This window comes from Helicoverpa armigera, chromosome 23 (assembly GCF_030705265.1).
Source record: "Helicoverpa armigera isolate CAAS_96S chromosome 23, ASM3070526v1, whole genome shotgun sequence".
NCBI lineage: Eukaryota > Metazoa > Arthropoda > Insecta > Lepidoptera > Noctuidae > Helicoverpa > Helicoverpa armigera.
In genome coordinates this window covers 97048-117258 of record NC_087142.1, presented here as the reverse complement: position 1 = coordinate 117258, position 20211 = coordinate 97048, and the positions used below count along the sequence as shown (strand labels likewise).

Sequence of the window (20211 nt, the reverse complement as noted above, 5' to 3'; positions counted from 1 at the left end):
TACATATGAGCAGAGCAGTGCGCCGGCCGCTGCAGCCATCAGCTAAAAGCTTGCTGTTACTGTATGCGCTGATATATTTATTATGTTTGACTATCAGTTCGCACTGCTGCCCCCCGCCTGATGGTTCTATATTGATGGGAGCGATGCGTCTTCATAACATTCCCAGTATATAGAGCTTCACAACAAAAGTCTGGGGACGATCGGAGCGCGTAAGTATCAGTAAGTTGCGGACAAAGTGTTTGCTGACAGTAGCACACACAGAGCACACATTCTCCACAAATACGTTCTGCGGCGACCGACCACCTCCTGCCAACATCTGCTTTATACCTACATTCATATTCACTTGATAAACTTCTAAAAGGGAATTGCACTGAAGGTAAGATTTTAATCCATTCCGTCGTAATGATCACAAACAAGGGCAAGGTACTGAAGGCAACCCTTTCTTTACTTTTTACAATGGCGGCAAGTTAAGCAGCTTACGTGAGTAGCGAGTGTTTTTGTTTAATTCCCGGATCGCGGCCGAATGTTTTGTGATATCGTTATTGAATAAAACCGAAGCCTCGCGACTGGCCCTGAATAAAACATGCGTGAGACTGCCCTACTTATCAGATAATCCATACACGCGTGTTTCTGCTTCTTTTGTGAGAGAACTTTGTAAGCGATTGGAATTCGTCTCTTCTGCCGATAATTTATACCTTTGTAAATTGGATCTGTCGGTATCGCACCCGCAACTGAATATTCGATTACACACACACACACAGTCTCGCACGCGATGTGCCGCCGCAGACGCATTACCTTGCAATGAGCATGTGATGTGGAATGATTGCAGCGCCTACAGGTGGCCAGTGCAACACTACAACCTGCGTTATAAGTACCCGCTTTATTTGTTGGACGGATTACATTTAAATAAACGAATACAAACAAAGCGAAAACACAACATAGAGAAGGGTTTTCAAAAACTACTGAACACAGTTTTATTATTTATTATTTTAGATTTATTATTTTAGTTTGAAAATCTATGTATCTGTTAATTTAAATAAAATACAACTGAATGCATTTCGAGAATATTTAAAAAACAAAGTTGGCAGTAATGTGGAATTATGAGAAGATTGCAGGGGGCGCGGCTGATACTGTAAGTGCAAGGGGTAGCGCAAGACATAATAAATAATAAGATAACGCTGATCGGCCGCGGGGGTCGTCACGTGACGAACTACTCCACGCCGCCGGAGAGCGCGACAGTCAGCTGACAGCGTCGTCACGTGACGCAGCCGACACTTACCGCTGCGTTACTACTGCTGCCTCACTACACTCCACACCGGCATGACCACTATTATGTTCACTCACAACTATGTAATGTGTTCTATACTGACACTCAGTGCCACAAAGCGCTCGTGTCCGCCACTAGTTGTGACATCACAATAGTTTTCGCGCGCTCAACTTAATCAACTGTGGACTGAGTAAATAGTAGAAACTTTATTGTAACGCTGAGGCACGTGCACGCCGGAGCGTCTCGTGCAAATGTAAACAACAGTTAGTTTGGTTGATCAGGTGGATTTAGTGAATATTTGGACTCAGTATTAGGTGTGAATCGATCGCGTGATATCTGCAGCGGTGCAGGCGAGGGTCGCGACAGGGCGCGTGTGTGCGGCGTGCGCGCCCCGCCGCCACTGCCGCCACTGCCGCCCAACGAGAGGGAAATTATCCCCTGCGCCCTCCGCCACCCCCCCCCCACTCCCCACACGCCGCCCCCGCCCGCGACACGCGACGCCTCAATGTTGCCTTGTTTCATTGACGCCTCGCGGATGTCGTCGCGGCTGCACCAACCACCACACACACGCATCACGCAGCCCGCAGCGCACATATATCATATTCTTATAGTATTATACTTATACACGATTAAATGCCAATTCAACCTATATACTACAAATACTCAAACTATTTATATAATCTTGTAAATTTAAAATAACTTAGAGTTCACTACTTGATGATGATCATTTTAGTTGTTTGTTTGCGTCGGTATTTCTATTAATTTAGTGAATGAAATAATCTATCTACTCCTATCATTTAACGTTTAGTTCCTTTTCACGCAGACTACATAGGAATGAAGATTCGATTGTTAGGCTCTGCTATGTTTATATAATACCATGTTGGAACATTCACGTAGCATTCTCGTAGCGAACGCGACTTTGTAGTGAAGTGCTACGACTGCATTGCTACGCGGCCGACGTGCTACGAGAGCTACGAGCGCGCGAAATAACGTAGGCATTGCTACGAGAGCACGTAGCGTCGGAGCCGCACAACGAATACATGGGGTCGCATTGTGTTCCCGCGAGGCGCTCGCGCACCTCACGCACCTCACCGCACTGTGCACGCTAATGTTACGACGACGTAAGGTTATTTTATAAATACACTAGCTCACAGAATTCATTAGGGACTACTGCGGGACCACACAAAAGCGACCCACTAGCCGCCAACATCACTACCTACTTACATCATTTTAAAGGTGTTATATTATTATTTTAGTTTTAAATAGTTTAAGTAAATATTAGATAGTATATAAATTACTCATACAACATAAACAAATTAATATTCAATGGCACGGTTAATTTTATCTTGATGTGGCCACAGAATGCAGCTTATGTCCAACTTAAATAAAACTACCCTGTAAATCTTGGCTGAACTACTTCACAAAGCTTTTCTTAAACAAACTCGTAAATCAGTAGAGCGGTATTTGTGCGAACTCCGGGTATCGAAATACTAGATTTATAAAACATTCCATTGCTCCCGAGTGCAGTAAAAGCTGCGAATTCAAATAATTCTCAGCCGTACAGCCGGCGGTAATGTCCCGCCCGGTCGGGGTATACTCACCTACTGCCGTAGACATACAATATATTGAGCACTTACCTGAAATAGAAAAACTATGTTTTAGCAACAAAACTTATTATAACAAGGAAGAAAATGAACCACAACAGACAAGGATTAGGTGCAACCAAACAAACCAGTGTATGTAGTGACGTGAGGTTGACACGTCATGTAATGTGCATCGGATGCCGCCACCGCCGAGCTGCTCACACCTCGTTAGTTCACAATACCCAGTGCACCAGCCACCAGCCACCACCAACACAAACCACCTGATTACATTCATACGGCCGCATGCGTTAATCACAAACAAGTAGTTCATTCATTATTATGTACCTAAATTATTATTGTTATTGAAGTAAACAATGTGAAAACCAACTTCAAGATATATTTTCGTGCTCCTCCTTTAAGATGCTGCTATTAATGGCAGGAACAGCGAGCAGCGTCGTGACTTCACAACACATGTCCCAAACACATACAATGATGTTTCGCTTTACGCTGAGATCACTTTCTGCCTAACATTAGGTAAAAGGGAAGAATTGTAAGGTCCCTCACTGTGTACGAAACATTCCTACAAGTGCTACAACGTGTGTAAACACTGCACACTTATACAACACGATATTGCTTGGCAGTTGCCGAATTCGGCGGACAATGGAACTGGTCGCGCATTAGCGCATTCCGACAGTCAGAGCGTACATTACAGCATGAACAACAAACACCTCGTCACACAAAACTCGCACATTCCGACACCATCGCCCGGCTTGTATACACCACAGCACAATATGCAATATAGTGCAGTGCACACAGAGTGTACTCAGACTGCTGGCCGAATATATATGTATGCCGATTATAGCCTTAAACAGTTTAAAATACATAGTAGGTAAAGCTCGTCTGAGCTGCAATAACGCTTACACTACCGTATTTTAAGTACGCCGTGCACCGTAAATGCAGAAGTGCGCAGAAGAGCGCAGAAGAATGCGATATTTCAGATAAGCTTATACCTATACATTTCCAGTTTTTTATTATTATCGTCATAAGCAGTGGCGGATCTACCGTAGCGGGCACTGTAGGCATACCCTAATTACTTCGGTCGTCACACTTATTATTTTCAAGCAGAGAATATTGAATGTTTACGATTGAAACTTAGCAGTAATGTAACATACAATAACAGCTAGTATGACCGATAACAAATAATCATTGCCCCGTTTGTTGGATGGTGAGAAACATAAGTGACGAGGGTGCAACCAGATGCCGCTTCACAATGATGATGAACACCGCGGAGAGCCCCGAGTGGCTCGGTGCGGCGGACACTGGCGCGGCGGCGGATGAGACGGTGCGGGCGCTGATTGCGCGGCGGCCCACTTGCTTTGTGTCGCGCCGCACCGCCCATTGTTTGTTATTCCAGTTTTTCGTCTTGCAGCGACGTTCTCAGATAAGTAGGCCGTGTCTCTTTCAGTCGACCCACTTTCCGAGCTTCGTTGGAAATGAAAGCAGGATTCGCAGCGAGATGTTCGCAGAAAATGTTTAGTATTTAGAGCCGACTGTCGCTATCGTGAGCGGGTAGTGCGCCGCATTCCAGCCCGACTGAGCGCTAGTCGCAAACTCACTAATAATAAGGCAGTTTGCAAGCTTTGTGAGAATATTTGGAGAGGCGCGAGTGACGAGAAATCGCGGTTACTACAACATTCTTGTTAGTGTGACACCTGTGCATGAGCAGCAGCCGCAGCAAGGCAGTGCTCGCGCCTCGCCTGCCTCGCGCCTCGCCCGCTGTTTGTAGTGGAAATAAGTTCACGTCTCGGCATGCAGATGCCTTGCTATTATTCTAATGTTTGGGAACAACTAGCTACCGGCCGATATTAGATAATTCAACACGCATATGTTTTTGACTTCAGTAACATCACAACCCAACGATAAATTCGCAGAAATTGACGAAAATGTCTATTAGGTAGGTACTATGGAAGCACTATTAATTTATTTGTAGCATTTGATATATTTTTAAATTGAATAGTTTGTATGACATTAATATAAGGCGTGGCGCTACTCCGATTGCACTCTTGTGATTTGTGCGACTGCTGACTGCTGCTAGGTACCATTGTTTGTGCCACTCCAAGTAATTTCTCTCCTTATTTCATCAGACCGCACATTTAGTTTTGTTATACATATTTGATCAATTTCCTTATTAAATTACCACGCAAAGAAAATGGTTTCTATAAAACTTTATGTGAAGAGCCATTAAGATAATTTTTCAGTGGGTAACCACACGATCATGTTTGTTTCGATACATTGAATGATTCCTATTATGTGATTAAATCTTTTTAACAATAGTATCGCAGTCTGATGAATGTTGATATGTGTTGTGAACATTGTTTTCAAGACAAGTTAATGTTGTTACGCTACAGTCGACAGTACCATTAGCGACAGTGTAGTGTCGTGCGAGAGTTAGTGGATTAGCTACCATCTACCAAATATAATTCGATCGTGTACTACCGTGCCCAGTCGCCAGTCGTCAGACTGCCAGTCCCTCAGAATATAATGTTAGTGCATTTTCCAGGCTAGTATTTAGAGTGTATCAGGGTTATTCTAGTGTGTAACATTGAATAAAACGAGGAGTTAGCATCCCAACCGTTTATTTCCCGACAGCGCGACGACACAAGCAAGATTATGTAAGCTCTGATAGCAAGCTGTAGTGACACAAGGCGGCACTCACCGGGCGGAGCGGGCAGGCGCGCCCAGGCGTCGCGCAGGCGCAGCGCCGCCTCGCGCAGCTCCCCCGCCGCGCTCTGCCGCGCCGCGCCACACTCGCGCTCCAGCGCCGCCTGCGCCTCCAGCACACCGCGCGTGTCCGCCGCGCGGGACGCGCACTCCGTCTGCCGGCACACCGCGACACGTCAACCCAGCTTACAAGTACAGCTTAGCATATGTCAATAAACTAATTAAAAGTAAAGAGCCGATAACACAATAAAAACAAGCTAATGGCAGCGACACTGACCGCCAACTCGTCGAGCTTGTGCTGGCGCTGGTCCGGCGGCGCGGCGTCGAGCGCGGCGACGGCGTCGCTGGCCCACGCGAGCGCGGCCCGTAGACGCGCGCTGTGCTGCTCCAGCGCCGCCAGCTTGTCGCCCAGGAAGAGCCCGTGCGCCGCCAGCTTGCCCTGCGCCGCCTGCAGCTGCGCGCGCAGCTCGGCGCCGCCGCGCGCCGCCTGCAGCGTGCCCGCCAGCTCCTCCGAGCGCGCCTGCACAACACGCTCATCACTACGAGCTCGCTACATCGGGAACACACCTCACTAGGTCCATCTAACATTACCATGTCAGATTTGATCACTTGACATTATTGAGAATAAATATTCTGATATCGCGCATCCGTCTTCAGCGAACCAGGTGATTGTGTGAAAAGAAGCTTTTGCCTTGCAGTGAAATAATGAAAAAAACTAATGACGATCATAATAGAGCCAATAATAAACACTTATTCTTATGACCAATAAAACTGTCCGAACTTGCTTTACTTTATGATTGATTGATTCAAACGGCTTTGACTTAGCCACAAGTTCTTCTTTTACTTCTGTTACATATCTCGTCAAATAACATAACCGCTCTGAAGTTGAACTGTTTGCAATTTTTGAACAAAACTGCACAACAGTTAAAATCTTTGTGCTGACTTCACTTCACAAGCTTCAGAATTGCAAAGTTATTTGACGAGATATATGAGATATAAATATGTACTTGTATAAATAGGAATTTAAAGTAGACATATAAATATGTAATGGAAGTTATTTCTCCAACATACTCGTATCGGGTATACCATCGCAACGCACAGATTGTACGAACACTGCGGGCTTTATGCAGAAATAAAGAAGTAGTTACACTACATACAGTCGGCTGAGAGCAGCGCGGGTCAGCAGACGCGCGGACGCGGCACTCGCACGTAGCGTCACCACACTCACTACACTCAGTACTGGCGGAACCGCGCCGCGAGTGGCGCCGCAGCATGGGACACGAATATTTTCATAGCTTCAGAAATAGCCGCGTGCCGGCGACCGCGCGCCTATCTCTGCGCTTCCTTATACTCGCGCACTGTGCTCTCGCTGCACTTGTTGTACTTGTTGCACTTCATACATTTACATATTTATTTCAGAAGCACATTCAATATATTAAAATTCAAAGTGTAGTCGTGGGCCGCGCCGGAGCCGGCCGCTCTCCGGGACGCGCCGTCTGCCGCACTCGTGCCACGCTAGCACAACATCAACCACTTGGATGTAGAATGTGAAATGCGCGCAATACTTGCAACCGTTATATCTCAACTGTACGAGGCGCCGTGTGCATCCACTCCTCTAAATAGCAATATATACGTAAGATTCGAACACGGTGCGAATAGCTTCCCGTGTACCCAGCGATCTCGACTCGGACAGGTTGCGCAGATGAATATCAGAATTCATGACTATAAAGATTGAATCATAACCGAAATGCAACATTGACAAAGAGCGACGGCGTCGCGTGGCGTGTGTTTATCAGAATACAAACAAACAGCGATCTATTTGTGAACCGTCGTAAATATAACTGCGTCGGCTATTTTTATATCGGCGAGCAGTGACGCGAGTGACGTGAATGCCGCGCCGGTTTGTTGGTACTTCTGCCGGCACGCTGGCTCTCTCAATATATGTACGTCCTCACTCATTTTATCAACGATAGTTATATTGTATTTATGTATTTGCTTTTTGTGTAATATAAGATTATGTATGTATAAGCCTTAAGTTTAGCGCAATAGTGACGCAGTTTACAAAGAATGACTCGAAGCAAATCCACTGAGCAGAACGCAGTAAGACTTGCGAGTGACGTCACCCGCGTCTCGCGCCGACACTACCGACGCGAGTGTACCGGCTTCCACCGCGGAAAAACATATGTATTTACGATTTTCTGTAGATGTTCTCATTACTATAGTCCAGCGTGACGGTATCCTGTGGCCAGCTATATATGAAGAGTCACACAAAAATGTAATACACGTACATATTCATTCAAATCTACAGTTTAATAACGGCAGTGTTTAATAGTAATTTCTGCTAAAGCTTTTTTTGAAAATGACCTTTAGATATATGAAATGTTATATTGTAGACTGAAGGAACAGTTTGTCGGTGGAGTAGACAAAGGTATCGGACAGACATGTCACCTTGACGAGACTGTGTCGGATGGCGAGGCACGTGCGGTCCGACACGTTGGCGCACGTGGTGTCCAGCAGCTCGGCCACCGAGCGCAGCTGCGCCTGCGCCGTCTCCGCCCACTGCGTCTCCGTCTCGCTCTGTTCAGTGTCAGTGGTAGCTTCCGCAGTCGGCGGTTCCTCCGGTTCACTTCTGTACAACGCGTAATAAGTTCCTCGTAAATACATGACAACAAACATGACGTGTCCTTTCGGCTTTGAGAAGAAAGGTTATAAGCAGCAGCAAGAAAAAGTGGTGTCCTCGCGGAGCAACAGAGCGACGTACGTGTCGGTGTGCAGGCGCGCGGCCACGGCGTGCCAGCGCTCGGCGAGCTGCTGCAGCTGCTCCTGCACGTGCCGCGACAGCGGGGCGCCGCACGCCGCCACCACCGCGCGCCCCGCCGCCCGCGCGCGCGCCGCCTCCTCCGCGCGCGCCGCCTGCTCCGCGCGCAGCGCCGCCACGTCCGGCGCCGCGCCCGCCAGTCGCCGCTCCGCGCCGTCCAGCCACGCGCCGCACGCCTCCAGCAGCGCGTACAGCGACGCCCACTCCGTCTGGCACTTGCGCCACCTGCACCGACACCGCACATCTCCATATTATTTTTTTTATTTGTTAATTTATTTCAGGCAACTAGGGCCCATAGAAAATACAATACATAAAGGAATTACATTACAATATTATAAACTAAGACATACAAAAATAAAGTAATTAAAAGCTACGCGTATACACAAATATGCGGTGTCATGTTGCACTTCGTGGTGCCGCGTAACCTCCCGCGGAATCGCCGGAACACGACACCCTTCGGCCAAAACTGCTCTTGAAACATGTCGAGATGCTGCTGATGCTGATGTCGACACATGTACCACAGACGATTTAAAGTTTGTGTTATGATTCGACTCTAACTTCTCGACTCTCAAAATCCAGTTGGTCTTCATTCGAATATACTCCACGATCTCCTCGACCTTCGTAGAGTAACGCAAGCGCGAAACATACAACTGCGTTTTAGGTATAGCTGGACACGCAGCATGTTCGGACTCGTCAATGTAGTTCCGCATTGGTTCCGACTAGATGGCTTCTTCTTTTTCCTCTCCACCTTGATGAAACCATCTGCATCAACCTTCCCGTTGCTAGGTTCAAGATGAACCGTGCCTTAGGTTACTTCGGGGTGACTCTGAGTTCCTACAATAGCCTTAGGTTGTCGTTTAACGGGAATTTGCTTAACGGCAGCCGAGTAAACACGTCTAGGCTTTGACGTGCTTGCATTAACTCCATGGCCAACTTATACACCATAAAAATATTAGGTATTTTTTTTTATGTAAATTATTTTTATACTCAGGTCAAAATTTAATAAAAAATTTCTTCACCCTAGCCTGCATCAGTAGAAATTCTTAGTAATCAATCCTTCATACCCATGACGGTAAGATGGACGCACACACAACCTTATTAGAAACCGTACTCAGGGATAAAGCATCATGTTGGTGAAAGTGAAAGTGTGGAGAAGCAAGTACCTCTCTTGTCTCGCCGCGATCGCGTCCTGCACGGCGGCCCACTCGCGCTGCAGCTTGTCGCGCAGCCGCGCGGCCTGCGCCTCCTGCGCCTCCTGCGCGGCCTGTGGCTCGGCGGGCTCGGCGGGCGGCGCGGGCAGCGCGCGCAGGGCGGCGCTCACCTGCGCGCCCACGCTGTCGGCACGCGCGCGCACTCGCTGCGGACACCACACTTGTACTACATGTGTCTCCACTCATACACTCCGACTGCTGGTATTTAACTAACAGTACACAGGCTGGACAAGCCGCGTTACACAAAAACTTTTTGACTTTGAAGCACGCCAGCCTTTTGAGCTGCATGCAAAATGTGACGTCAAACCTGAATATACGTATAAATATAATATTATAGAAATTACCGAAATCGGTTTTGTAGAATCATATCATACCTAATTGATCAAGTAACATAGATGTAATCAAAATAAAAAGGAAAGTGGGTTCTTCTGGAACCATGTTTTTAAACTTAAAAGGAGAGGTGAACATCAATATTGCTGAGCTAACTTCTAAGTGAATGTTTGAAAATTATGGCGATTTGTATTCGACCGAAACGATGGTAATGAAAAGGTAGGTATAGTGCCTATATATATTTACATAATTGTCGGAATTGTTTAGAACCTTAAAATATTTTTCATTTTCATTTCAAGAATAAATTGAGATACTTTTTTGTCTGATGTGGGCATTTGACAATGGGAAATGAGTCGTAAAGTATGGTCGCATACCGCGAGCGCGTCCTCCTGCAGCGGGAAGTCGTCGTAGTCGCGTCCGCCGAGCGGCGGGGCGCGCAGCTGTGCCGCCAGCGCCGCCACCGCCTCGCGCGCCAGGTTGGCGCGGCGCACGGCTCGGCCGCACCGCCCGCCGCGCGCTCGGCCCGCGCCCAGCCCGCCAGCGCCCGCGCCACCGCGCTCGCGCCCCACGTGCGCCGCGCGCAGCGCCCGCGCCAGCCAGCCCGCGCGCTCCGCCGCGCCCGCGCGCGCCTCCAGCTCCGCGCGCGCGCCCGCCTGCACACACACACACGTCACACGCCGCCACACAGCGCGCGCACACACACACTCAACACTCGCGCACACGTACCGGGTCGCTGGCCAGCTTGTCGTCGAAGGCGTCGCACCACGCCTGCAGCTCGTCCACGAGTCGGTCCAGCTCCTTCAGGTTGTCCTCCGCCTGCAGCGCCAGCTCGCGCTTCTGCTCGATCTCCGACATCACCATGGACCACTTGTTCCGCAGCTTGTCCTGCCCGGTATTTAATGATCATTCATCTACACTCGGCGACAAAAAACAGCACACTAATTGCGTTACCGGGAACGGGTATAAAAGGGTAAAGGTAAAAATACAGGTATACAAAATGTGTCTTACCTAAGCACACTAAATTAAATACGTTAATTATAAAATACATTAAAGGAAACAATAAAATACGCAAAAATAAAAAAAGAGTTTTTTTCAAACTAAACAAATATAATTAAAATGTACTAGAATTAGAAGACCATGGAAGCCCAGCCTGCGAAAAATGACTCCTGAGGCCAAACCACTGAATGGAATAATGGATTAGGTTATTTTTTACACCCGATATACAGGTAATAATAAGAGTTCGCGCGATGATGTACATGTAAGTAAAACAAGGAGTGAGAGTGGGCGCGGCACCTGGAAGTGCGTCTGCAGGTAGTCGGCGAGCAGCGGGCTGTGCTTGTGCTTGTCGTACACGAGCGAGTCGCCGCGCGAGATCAGCGCCGCCGCGTCGGGCGCCAGCTGCCCCAGCTGGTTCTTCAGGATCTGCGCACCGCCATACATCGCTACACTATGTGTCGCTACATACATCGAGCTATCATCTTATGCTGATTTTAATGCGATAATGTTCATCATTCATCATAGAATCTCATTGTCACATATCTTTAGTCGCTTTTAAAGTTTTAAAGCGTGATTCTTGTAAATTTTTCTGCAAGTTAATTTATTCGGTAAGCAGTTAGGTGCAGTTATCGTTATTTTCTTACCTGTTTTTAATAAATAAATCCTAACTTTGACCAAAATTGTTTAGGCAACCCATTAACAATACCTTTGTTTTTATATAACATTTGATAAAAATTAGTTTTCGATCGGTAAGCAGATCGGTGAGAGTGGTCCATGAGGGGATCCTATACTTTAAGTTAAGTAGTAGTAGAGCGGCGGGCACTGACCTCGAGGCGCTTGGCGGGGTCGCGCTCGGCCGCCACGCCGCCCACCGTCAGCAGCATGACGTCCATGCGCCGCGCCAGCGCCGCCGCCGCCGCCGCCCACGCCGCCAGCTCCGCGTCCGCCTGCGCCGGGAACCGCGCGCGCAGCGCCGCCTCCGCGCTCTCCTCCGCGCCCTCCTCCGCGCCCGAAGCCGCGCCCTCCGCGCTCGCCTCCGGGACCGCCCTCGCGACCGCCTCTGCTTCCTGCGCCAAGCATACGCTCACCTTCTATCGACAAAACGTATGACGAATTCGACAAACTGTGTAAATACAGGAATACTGACGTTAGTAGAGTCGTCGGCGGTCTGGTGCTGGTCGTGCTGCAGGCCGCGCTCGGCGGGCGCGGCGGGCGCCGGCTTGGGCGACATGGCCACCACCTGCGCCGCCTGCTTGCGCTCCTCCGCCTTGATGGGCGTCGACGTCGACAGCGGCGGCTTGTCGTCGAACTCGCTACACGACGTCAAACGCAACTGCAAGCGGACGTGTCAGTCAGAAGCGACCTTAACGCTCTACCGTGCCCGATACACCACACCTTATTATTCTAATCTAATCATATACATTTAAATCCTTAATATAACACATCTCATGAAGAATAAAGCTTGACAAAGAAAACATGAAAACAAAAATCTAATCTAAACATCGATAAACGCTTCAATAAAAGGTACGAGGTCTTCGGAAAACCTGCAAAACATCCGACGCGTCCTAAACTGAAGTGAGATCACAGTTGTAATACAAGGTTTACCTGCGGCGTGTCGTCCACCTCCGAGTATATAGCTTCGTGCGGCGCTAGGCTGGCGGCGGCGGCGGCGGCCGTGGCGGACGGCTCGGGCAGCGCCGCCTGCTCGCGCGGCACCTCGTCCAGGATGAGGTACTCGTTGAGCTGCTCGCGCTGCGCCCGCCGGCTCAGCGGCTGCTCGGCGCCGGCCACCACGTCGGGCACGTCCGCCGCCGCGCTTGCCGCGTCTTGCTCTGAGCTGCTCTTGCGCTTCAGTATGCCGAGGGTCGGTTTCATTCTTTGTTCCAGAGTTTTGACTTCTACGACAAAGGTCTTAGGTTCGGTTCCCAAATCGACGGTGCGTCTCTTCTCATCGGGTCCGGGAGAGCAGTGCGCGTCGTCCGAGTCGGTGAGAGAGTCGTTCTCGGTGTCGTCGATGATCTCGACGGTCTCGACGCTCTGCGGTATGAACTCGACGACGGCGTCGATCGCTTCGAAGGGATACATCTCCATGGGCTCTATGGGGCTGACGGTAGACTTGACTATCTCGTGCTCCTTGACCTCGACCACGTGGCACGGGTCGGCCTGCGGTCTGTCGGCGGGGGGGGCGGGGGCGGCGGGCTGGGGCACTATGTTGTTGTTGGAGATCTGCGTGAAGAGGTCGCTGTCGGAGAGCAGGTTGAAGGTGCTGCTGTTCTTCTTGGGCGTGTCGGGCGTGGAGGGCACGGAGCTGACGCGCGACACCGACGGCTCTATCGAGTCCGTCGACATGCCGCTGTTCACGCTGTCCGACATTGGACTTTCGGACACTCGCTTGCCTCTCTCTAGTGACGAACCCCTACTCCTATGGCCACCTTCTTTGATTTCTTTCTTTATAGGTACAGGACTCTTGAGAGCGAGCGGTATCTTAGACTTTTTGAATTCCGGTTTTTCGGTCTCCGGAGTGTTAACGGGACTCTCTAGGCGTCTCTTAATAGTATCCGTAACGTTCTCGTACTCGACAGCGGCCGCTGCGTCAGCGTGCGCTTGCGTGGCGGCCTGCAAGCACAAACCGCGGCTGTATAGTGTCCCTCCCATCGTTAATGTGTTACTAGTCACACCGTTATTTACATGTTAGTGAACTCGTGCGGTCCGTCCGTCGGATGAGATGCGTGATACAAGCGTGATCCCCGCGGTGACTCCAGCAAGCTCGAGGCGGCCCATGTATGCGCGGACACCGTGACACAAAGCGCAGTTCACAGCACACGTTACACCGACACCGTCCTATGTACATATGTATAGTGGGGCGCGCGGCGTCGTTAATGTGTTATGACGTCACAACACTTACCTGCGCAGAGAGACACTCACCGTGACGCGGTCCAGCGCGGCGGCCAGGCGCCGGGCCAGCGGGCCGGGCGGCGCGGCGCGGCGCCGCAGCTCGCCCGCCAGCACGCGCAGCTTGGCGGCGCTGGCGGTGTCGCGGCACTCCAGCTGCTGCTCGGCGTCGTCCAGGAAGCGCTGCAGCTCGTCGTCGGCGGCGGGCGCCACGCCGTGCCGCTTGAGGCGGTCCCAGCGCGCGTTGATGTCGGCCACCTGGTCCGCCAGCTTGTCCAGGTAGGCGGGGTCGCAGTTGCGCGCGAACTCGGCGTAGTTGGCGTTGAGCTTGTTGCGCGTGGCCTCCATGCGCGACATCTCCAGCTCCAGCGCCTGGCGGCCCAGGCCGGCGCCCAGCCCGTCCAGCCAGGCGGCCAGCGCGTGCAGGTCGTTCTGTATCTCGCGCGCCGTCAGCAGCGCGTACTCCAGCCGCGCCTTGGCCTCCGTGATCTGCGCGCCCAGCTTGTTGTACAGCTCCTTCAGCAGGTCGATCTTCTTGGAGAACTCCTGCGGCTCCTCCACCGTCTTCTCCTCCACCATCTTGCGGCCCGTCTTGATGATCGTCTCCACCTCCGACTTGATTTCACTCAACGTCCGATAGAATCGCTGACGACAGAAAAAACTATCGTTAACTAATATTATCGATGATGATTGTACCGCGGAATGTGTGTACTTACGAGCCATTTGTAAAGCGCTATAGTTAATATAGCAAATAAGTAAAGGGAGTCCCAATTCATGAGTAGTGATGTGTGCGGGCGGGCGAGGCGCGAGTGCCGCGGCCGCCGCGCGGGATGTGCGAGCCGGCGCCGCCGCGTGCTTGTGCACACTCACGCGCCGCGTGCACATTCCGGAATAAACAATTACCACGACCAAAATGCACGATCGCGTTCAACTACATCTTTACATCAATCTGATTTAGTAATACTTATTTTTTTTTCAATGGTATTATTATAGCACATGTATTGAAGCGAATACGAGAATAACTACAAGTATGCAAATAAATAACACAATGCAAATGTGGTGTAACGCGATGCCTTCTCCGCGTGGATAGAGGCGGTCGCACATCGCTGCCATCACAAATGGAATCACAGAATCCTTTCAATGTCAGTGATGAGGCACGCGAGCCGCCGCCGGCTTAGCACACACCCGCCTACCTCTAAACAAATCAACGACTAATCCGCGAAATACTGTGCACACGCTTTCATTATTGTCTTTTGAGTTTCCCTCACAGGAAATGACAACAAATCAATCAACTTTTTGTAATTTACTTTTAGCCATAGATTTTAACACCTTTCACGACTTCGAAGGAAATAATATTGAAACGTACTTTTTTATATAAGCTGTGTAAATATTGAGTGTGATGCGCTAGGAACGGACAACACGTGAAGTAGAATGTCAAACAGTCGGCACCGTGAGCAGGCAGCGCGAGCGGCGGCGGCGGCGTTGTTGACAAACAGCCGCGCGCGACCAAGCGAGGCGACACCCGACACGCTGCGCAATGTGCACCGCGGCTCCGGTTACTGCGAGGCGCGGCTAATAACTACTTTCTACTCAAATCCACTCATTGCCGAATATCATCGATTCACCATTTCGAAATTATATCGTACCGCTTGTAAAGTCATGAAACTTCTATTTTTATACGCAAGCAACGAGAAAATAAGTTAACCTCCAATAAACTAATTCATCTTTTTTACAAGAATTAAAAAACTCAAATTTTATAGGAAATGGAGAATCGAGGAAAACCCTCCGAAGTCAATATTATAATTATTTTTAACTGTGCCGTATTACATCCATACATGAAGACAACAAATCAAATATACAACAATAAAAAATTTGTGTACTTTTCATTTTATGCCAACAAACCGATTATTACAAGAAATAATGAAAAAGTCGAAAAAATACGATTTTAAAGTCATTCTTGTAAAGGAACGTCAAAATTGTTCGTTTAAACAACCTCACCTACGTAGATTACCGAAAACGGGAGTCTTTCGTGCATATGCGGTCGATGTTCATAGATAACAGTTGTGTTAAGAGAAGCGGATGTTACGTAGTAGGTGAAAGTTAAGGTGGCTTTAGTTACATTTTGAACGAAATGAGTTGAAAAGTCAGGCTCATAGAATATTATTATGCCAGAATGTCTGTTGAATTATTCTATAGAACTTATGTACCTAAAACTCATGATTGCAATAAATATTTTAAGTTTAAAGTTACGAATGTTAAAAAATAATCAGGATGCTGAGTTGTGTTTGAGTGGCTTATATGAATGATACATGAATGCTCAAACAAATATAATTTATGTTCAAGTAATATTTGATTTAGATTTTCATGATGGGTATTCAACCCTCATACATAGGATCGCTCACAGTAAGTACAGTTTCCGAGACGACAATAGGGCGCAGTACTCACGAGGCAGGTGCGGAGCTGCGCGCGCACGGCGTCGGGCTCGTGTCCCGCCGGCGCCAGCGCCGCCGCGCACTCGCGCTGCACCGCCTCCAGCGAGCGCTGCGCCGCCGCCAGCCGCTCCGGCAGCGCGGGCGCGGCGGCGGGCGCGGCGCCGCACAGCCACGCCTCGGCCGCCGCCAGGCGCCGCGCCAGCAGCTCCAGCTGCTCGCGCAGGCGCCGCCGCCGCCGCCCGCGCGCGCGCGCGTAGGCGTCGGCCTGCGCGCGCACGTCGCGCAGCGCCGCGCGCTGGCCGGCAGCTGGCGCAGCAGGGCGCGGGCGGCGCGGGCGGCGCGGGCAGCGCGTCCAGCCACTGCTGCACGCGGTCCAGCGCCACCTCGCAGCGCGCCGCCTCGCGCGCGCCGCGCTCCAGCAGCGCGCTGCGTGCGGCCGCCTGGGGGCACAGGGGTCGGTGAGCGGGCACAGGGCGACACACACACACACCGCCTCGCCCGGCACGTACCTCGGCCCGCAGCGTGTCCCAGCTGGAGGTGACGGCGTCGATCTCGGCCTGGATCCAGGCGGGCATGATGTGCGCGTCGATGAGCTGCCGCCCGATGTCCTGGATGCGCGACAGACGCTCGTCGCTGTGGTTCTGGATGTAGTTCTCTAAGTCCTACGCGACCACCGGTACGTTAAATCCCTTGCATTGCCAATCAAATGTTACAGATTTTTTTACAATAATTTATTGTATGCCATGCATTGTCATAATAAAACGGCACACACACAGCTTCTCTAGACATGTAAAATATCGTACTCTATTTATGTTTTTTTTTTTCAAACGTTCTAATAAACACAGTATATGTATTAGGAATATCGCAATAACTACACAGCTCATATGATAAACACGACCACAACATAACGACAACTAATCTCCAGAATATGAATACATATACTTGATTGCTAAAATAAGAATTACTTATCTATCTATACTAATATTATAAAGAGTTTTGTTTGTTTGTTTGTAATGGATAAACTCAAAAACTACTCGACCGATTTTAAATATTCTTTCACCATTAGAAAGCTACATTATCTGCGAGTAACATAGGCTATATTTTATCCCGGTGCGGGCAGTAGCTCCCACGGGACGCGGGTGAAACCGCGGGAAAACGGCTAGTCTACTATATCGGGTGTGTCGTTCACAATCACATTAAATCATATCGCAATACTTTATGATATTCTATGTCGAATTGTAAAAAAAATAACCTAATCCATTCAGTGGTTTAGTCACAGGAGTCATTTTTCGTTTTTATAATTTACAACATCATGTGTAAAGCAGAGATAAAGTTAGGAGTGTCGTATGTTTTGATCAGTTGACAGCTGTCAGTTTTCAAGGGAGAATTCCAGTTGTTTGTAATGACTGACTTGTAAATGAAGCCCTTTCACACTTCATTTAATTTGAATTTCCCGCGCATACTGCAGCTAGACATACTTTAAAGTATTATCTGTGGTGACAGCACTTTTTCCTCTATGTTCAATATGGAGGTTTTTTACAATTGCAGCCTTGGCGAGGTTCATTAGAAATATTCAAATAATATCAATTAATACCATTGTTAAAGAGTTAATAGCTGAAGCAATAGCTTTTAATGTTGTTTCTCTTTACAGGTTAGTAATAACATTTATATTGTGTTTCATGTAAAACTAACTTGCTGGGAAGTTTGTTTTTGCTGGGAAGTTTGTTCTTCACCGCTTCTTCTTTCCAGCCATAACACTAGGAAGTGGTGAAAGGGGGGCGTTTTGGGGGTGCTGTCATTCATGTAAAATTTTGACGTTAAAAAGTGCTAATCGTATTAGCCTATTTTAATAAATGATTTTGACTTTGACTTTGACTAAGTTGTGTTTGTAATTGTGATTTTCTGATGTTCTTAAAATTAAATTTCTCTTTACACAGCAACAACTTTTGTTTTATGTTTCAACGACAAACAACATATTACATATGGTGTTCTAATTTTTGCACATTTTCATTCCATTTACTTTGTTTGAAAAAATCATTTTTATATTTTAACGTATTTTTCTTTTATCTTTGTGTTAATCGACATATATTAACCAGTATATTAACGCATTTCATTTAATGTGATTATGAACGAACGACACACTCGATATATTAATTAATTAGTTATGTTTGTGCAAAGCGGCGCGTGCTCGCTTAGTGCGAGTGTCGCGGCACACTACTTACCGCATCGTCATCTAAGAGTGCATACAAACAAAATGACGCGTTAAACAAATTACATATGAACACAGTCTACACTGTACTCAGATCACACATAAAACTGTACTGTCATTCATTACACATGATTGATACGTATTTTACCTTTTGCCTTTTGTATAGCAGAAGTTACAACGTTTTGAAAATGAATGAACGGAACTTTCATTGGAATTAAGATGAAGATAAAAAAGTTTGCCAACCATCAAGTCAACTGTCGGCCGACTGTTTAGTCTGAAGTGTGCGGGTGGTACTCTAAGTGTGTTAGGGTGCGTCCACATCTGGCGAATGCGCCGCGAATGCGCAGCACGCGAGCCGATCGCGAGCTGTCCGCGAGCTGCGCGCGTGCATTATTGTTCGATGGCCGCTTCTGCTTGGCCCGCGCGCAGCTCGCGCGCGACCTAAGCGCCGCACGCGAGCGACGTCTGCCATCTTCGATGGTACTGAGCCAATATACGGAACTGTAAGGGCGAGAACTGATTGCGCGCTCTATACGAGCCTTGCGTGAGTTGCGCTAAAGAGGCGCACCGAACTATTGCAGTGACTGCACGCGCGCAGCTCGCGGACAGCTCGCGATCGGCTCGCGTGCTGCGCATTCGCGGCGCATTCGCCAGATGTGGACGCACCCTTAGAGATTGGTATCCTTCGGTCAACATTCCGTAATGGCGGGAACTGGTTCATAATATAAATAGTGTTTTATTTTGGAACTTACAAGTATAGTGGGATTATTATAAAAAGCAAAGGTCTCGTGCGACGTAATATACTGACGTAGAGCTCGTCGGAGATCTCCTCGGCGTCGGCGGGCGCGTCGGGCGAGCGGCGCAGGCGGCGCTGCAGCCCCTCCAGCCAGCCGCGCTCCTGCGCCAGCCACGCGCGCAGCTCGCCCGACTCGTGCCACGCCTCGGCCAGCACCTTGTAGCGCTCGTACACGCCGTGCGTGACCGCCGTCCAGCGCGCGTTGAGCTGCGTGAGCTGGCGCGCGAGCGCGGGCGGCGGGGCCGGCGACGCCAGCAGCAGGTCGTTGCCCGCCTCGTTGAGCGCGCGGAAGGCGGGCGTGCGCGCGTCGCAGCGCTCCTTGAGCGCCTGGAAGCGCGCCTTCATGGCGTACAGCGCGCCCGAGTCGCCGATGCCGCACTCGTGCTCGCGCGGCGCCTGCGCCTCCAGCTCGCGCAGCCAGCGCGCCGTGTCGTCGATGTCGCGCAGCACGGCCTCGGTGCGCTCCAGCGCGCGGCGCAGCGCCTCGTTGCTCCGGAACGCGGCGGCGGTCGCGCTCTCGTATCGTTTCTTTAAGTTTTTCGTATCGTTCTGGATCGTCTTCGCGACGCCTTCCTCGCAGTCTTCGAGAATAGATTCTTTGGTACTTTCTATTACTTCTAATTTGGCTTTGAAAGATTCTTTCTGTTCTTCGAATTCCTGCCAATGGAAGAATGTTATTATTTACCTACGACATATTGTAAACATTCAGTTAGAAAAAAAAGCAGGAGGGCAGACTGACGTTGCTGGTGTGCAGCAGACGCTCGAGCGCGTCCTGGTCGCCGAGCGGCAGCGCGTCGCACTCGCGCGTGAAGCGCTCCGCCGCGTCCAGCCACGCCGACACCTCCGCGCTCAGCTGCTCCAGCTGCTGCATCTGCGCCTCGCCTGCGCACACGCAACGTTCACGGATAGTGATCCATTATTCTAATGGAAACAACTTTACGTCTGGAGTTATGGAC

General features: G+C 49.5%; 1 protein-coding gene across 1 annotated transcript in view; it reads right to left on the bottom strand.

Moving 5' to 3' along the window:
- LOC110377436 (dystrophin, isoforms A/C/F/G/H) overlaps positions 1–20211 on the bottom strand; it is a 407988-nt gene that overhangs the window by 386877 nt on the left and 900 nt on the right. The window contains 17 exon segments of the mRNA XM_064040791.1: positions 5567–5726; positions 5849–6091; positions 8020–8200; positions 8333–8614; positions 9553–9746; positions 10305–10583; positions 10657–10815; positions 11224–11352; positions 11754–11993; positions 12074–12259; positions 12532–13542; positions 13852–14463; positions 16264–16569; positions 16571–16690; positions 16760–16912; positions 19268–19912; positions 19995–20137. Coding sequence (XP_063896861.1) covers positions 5567–5726; positions 5849–6091; positions 8020–8200; positions 8333–8614; positions 9553–9746; positions 10305–10583; positions 10657–10815; positions 11224–11352; positions 11754–11993; positions 12074–12259; positions 12532–13542; positions 13852–14463; positions 16264–16569; positions 16571–16690; positions 16760–16912; positions 19268–19912; positions 19995–20137 — 5043 coding nt within the window.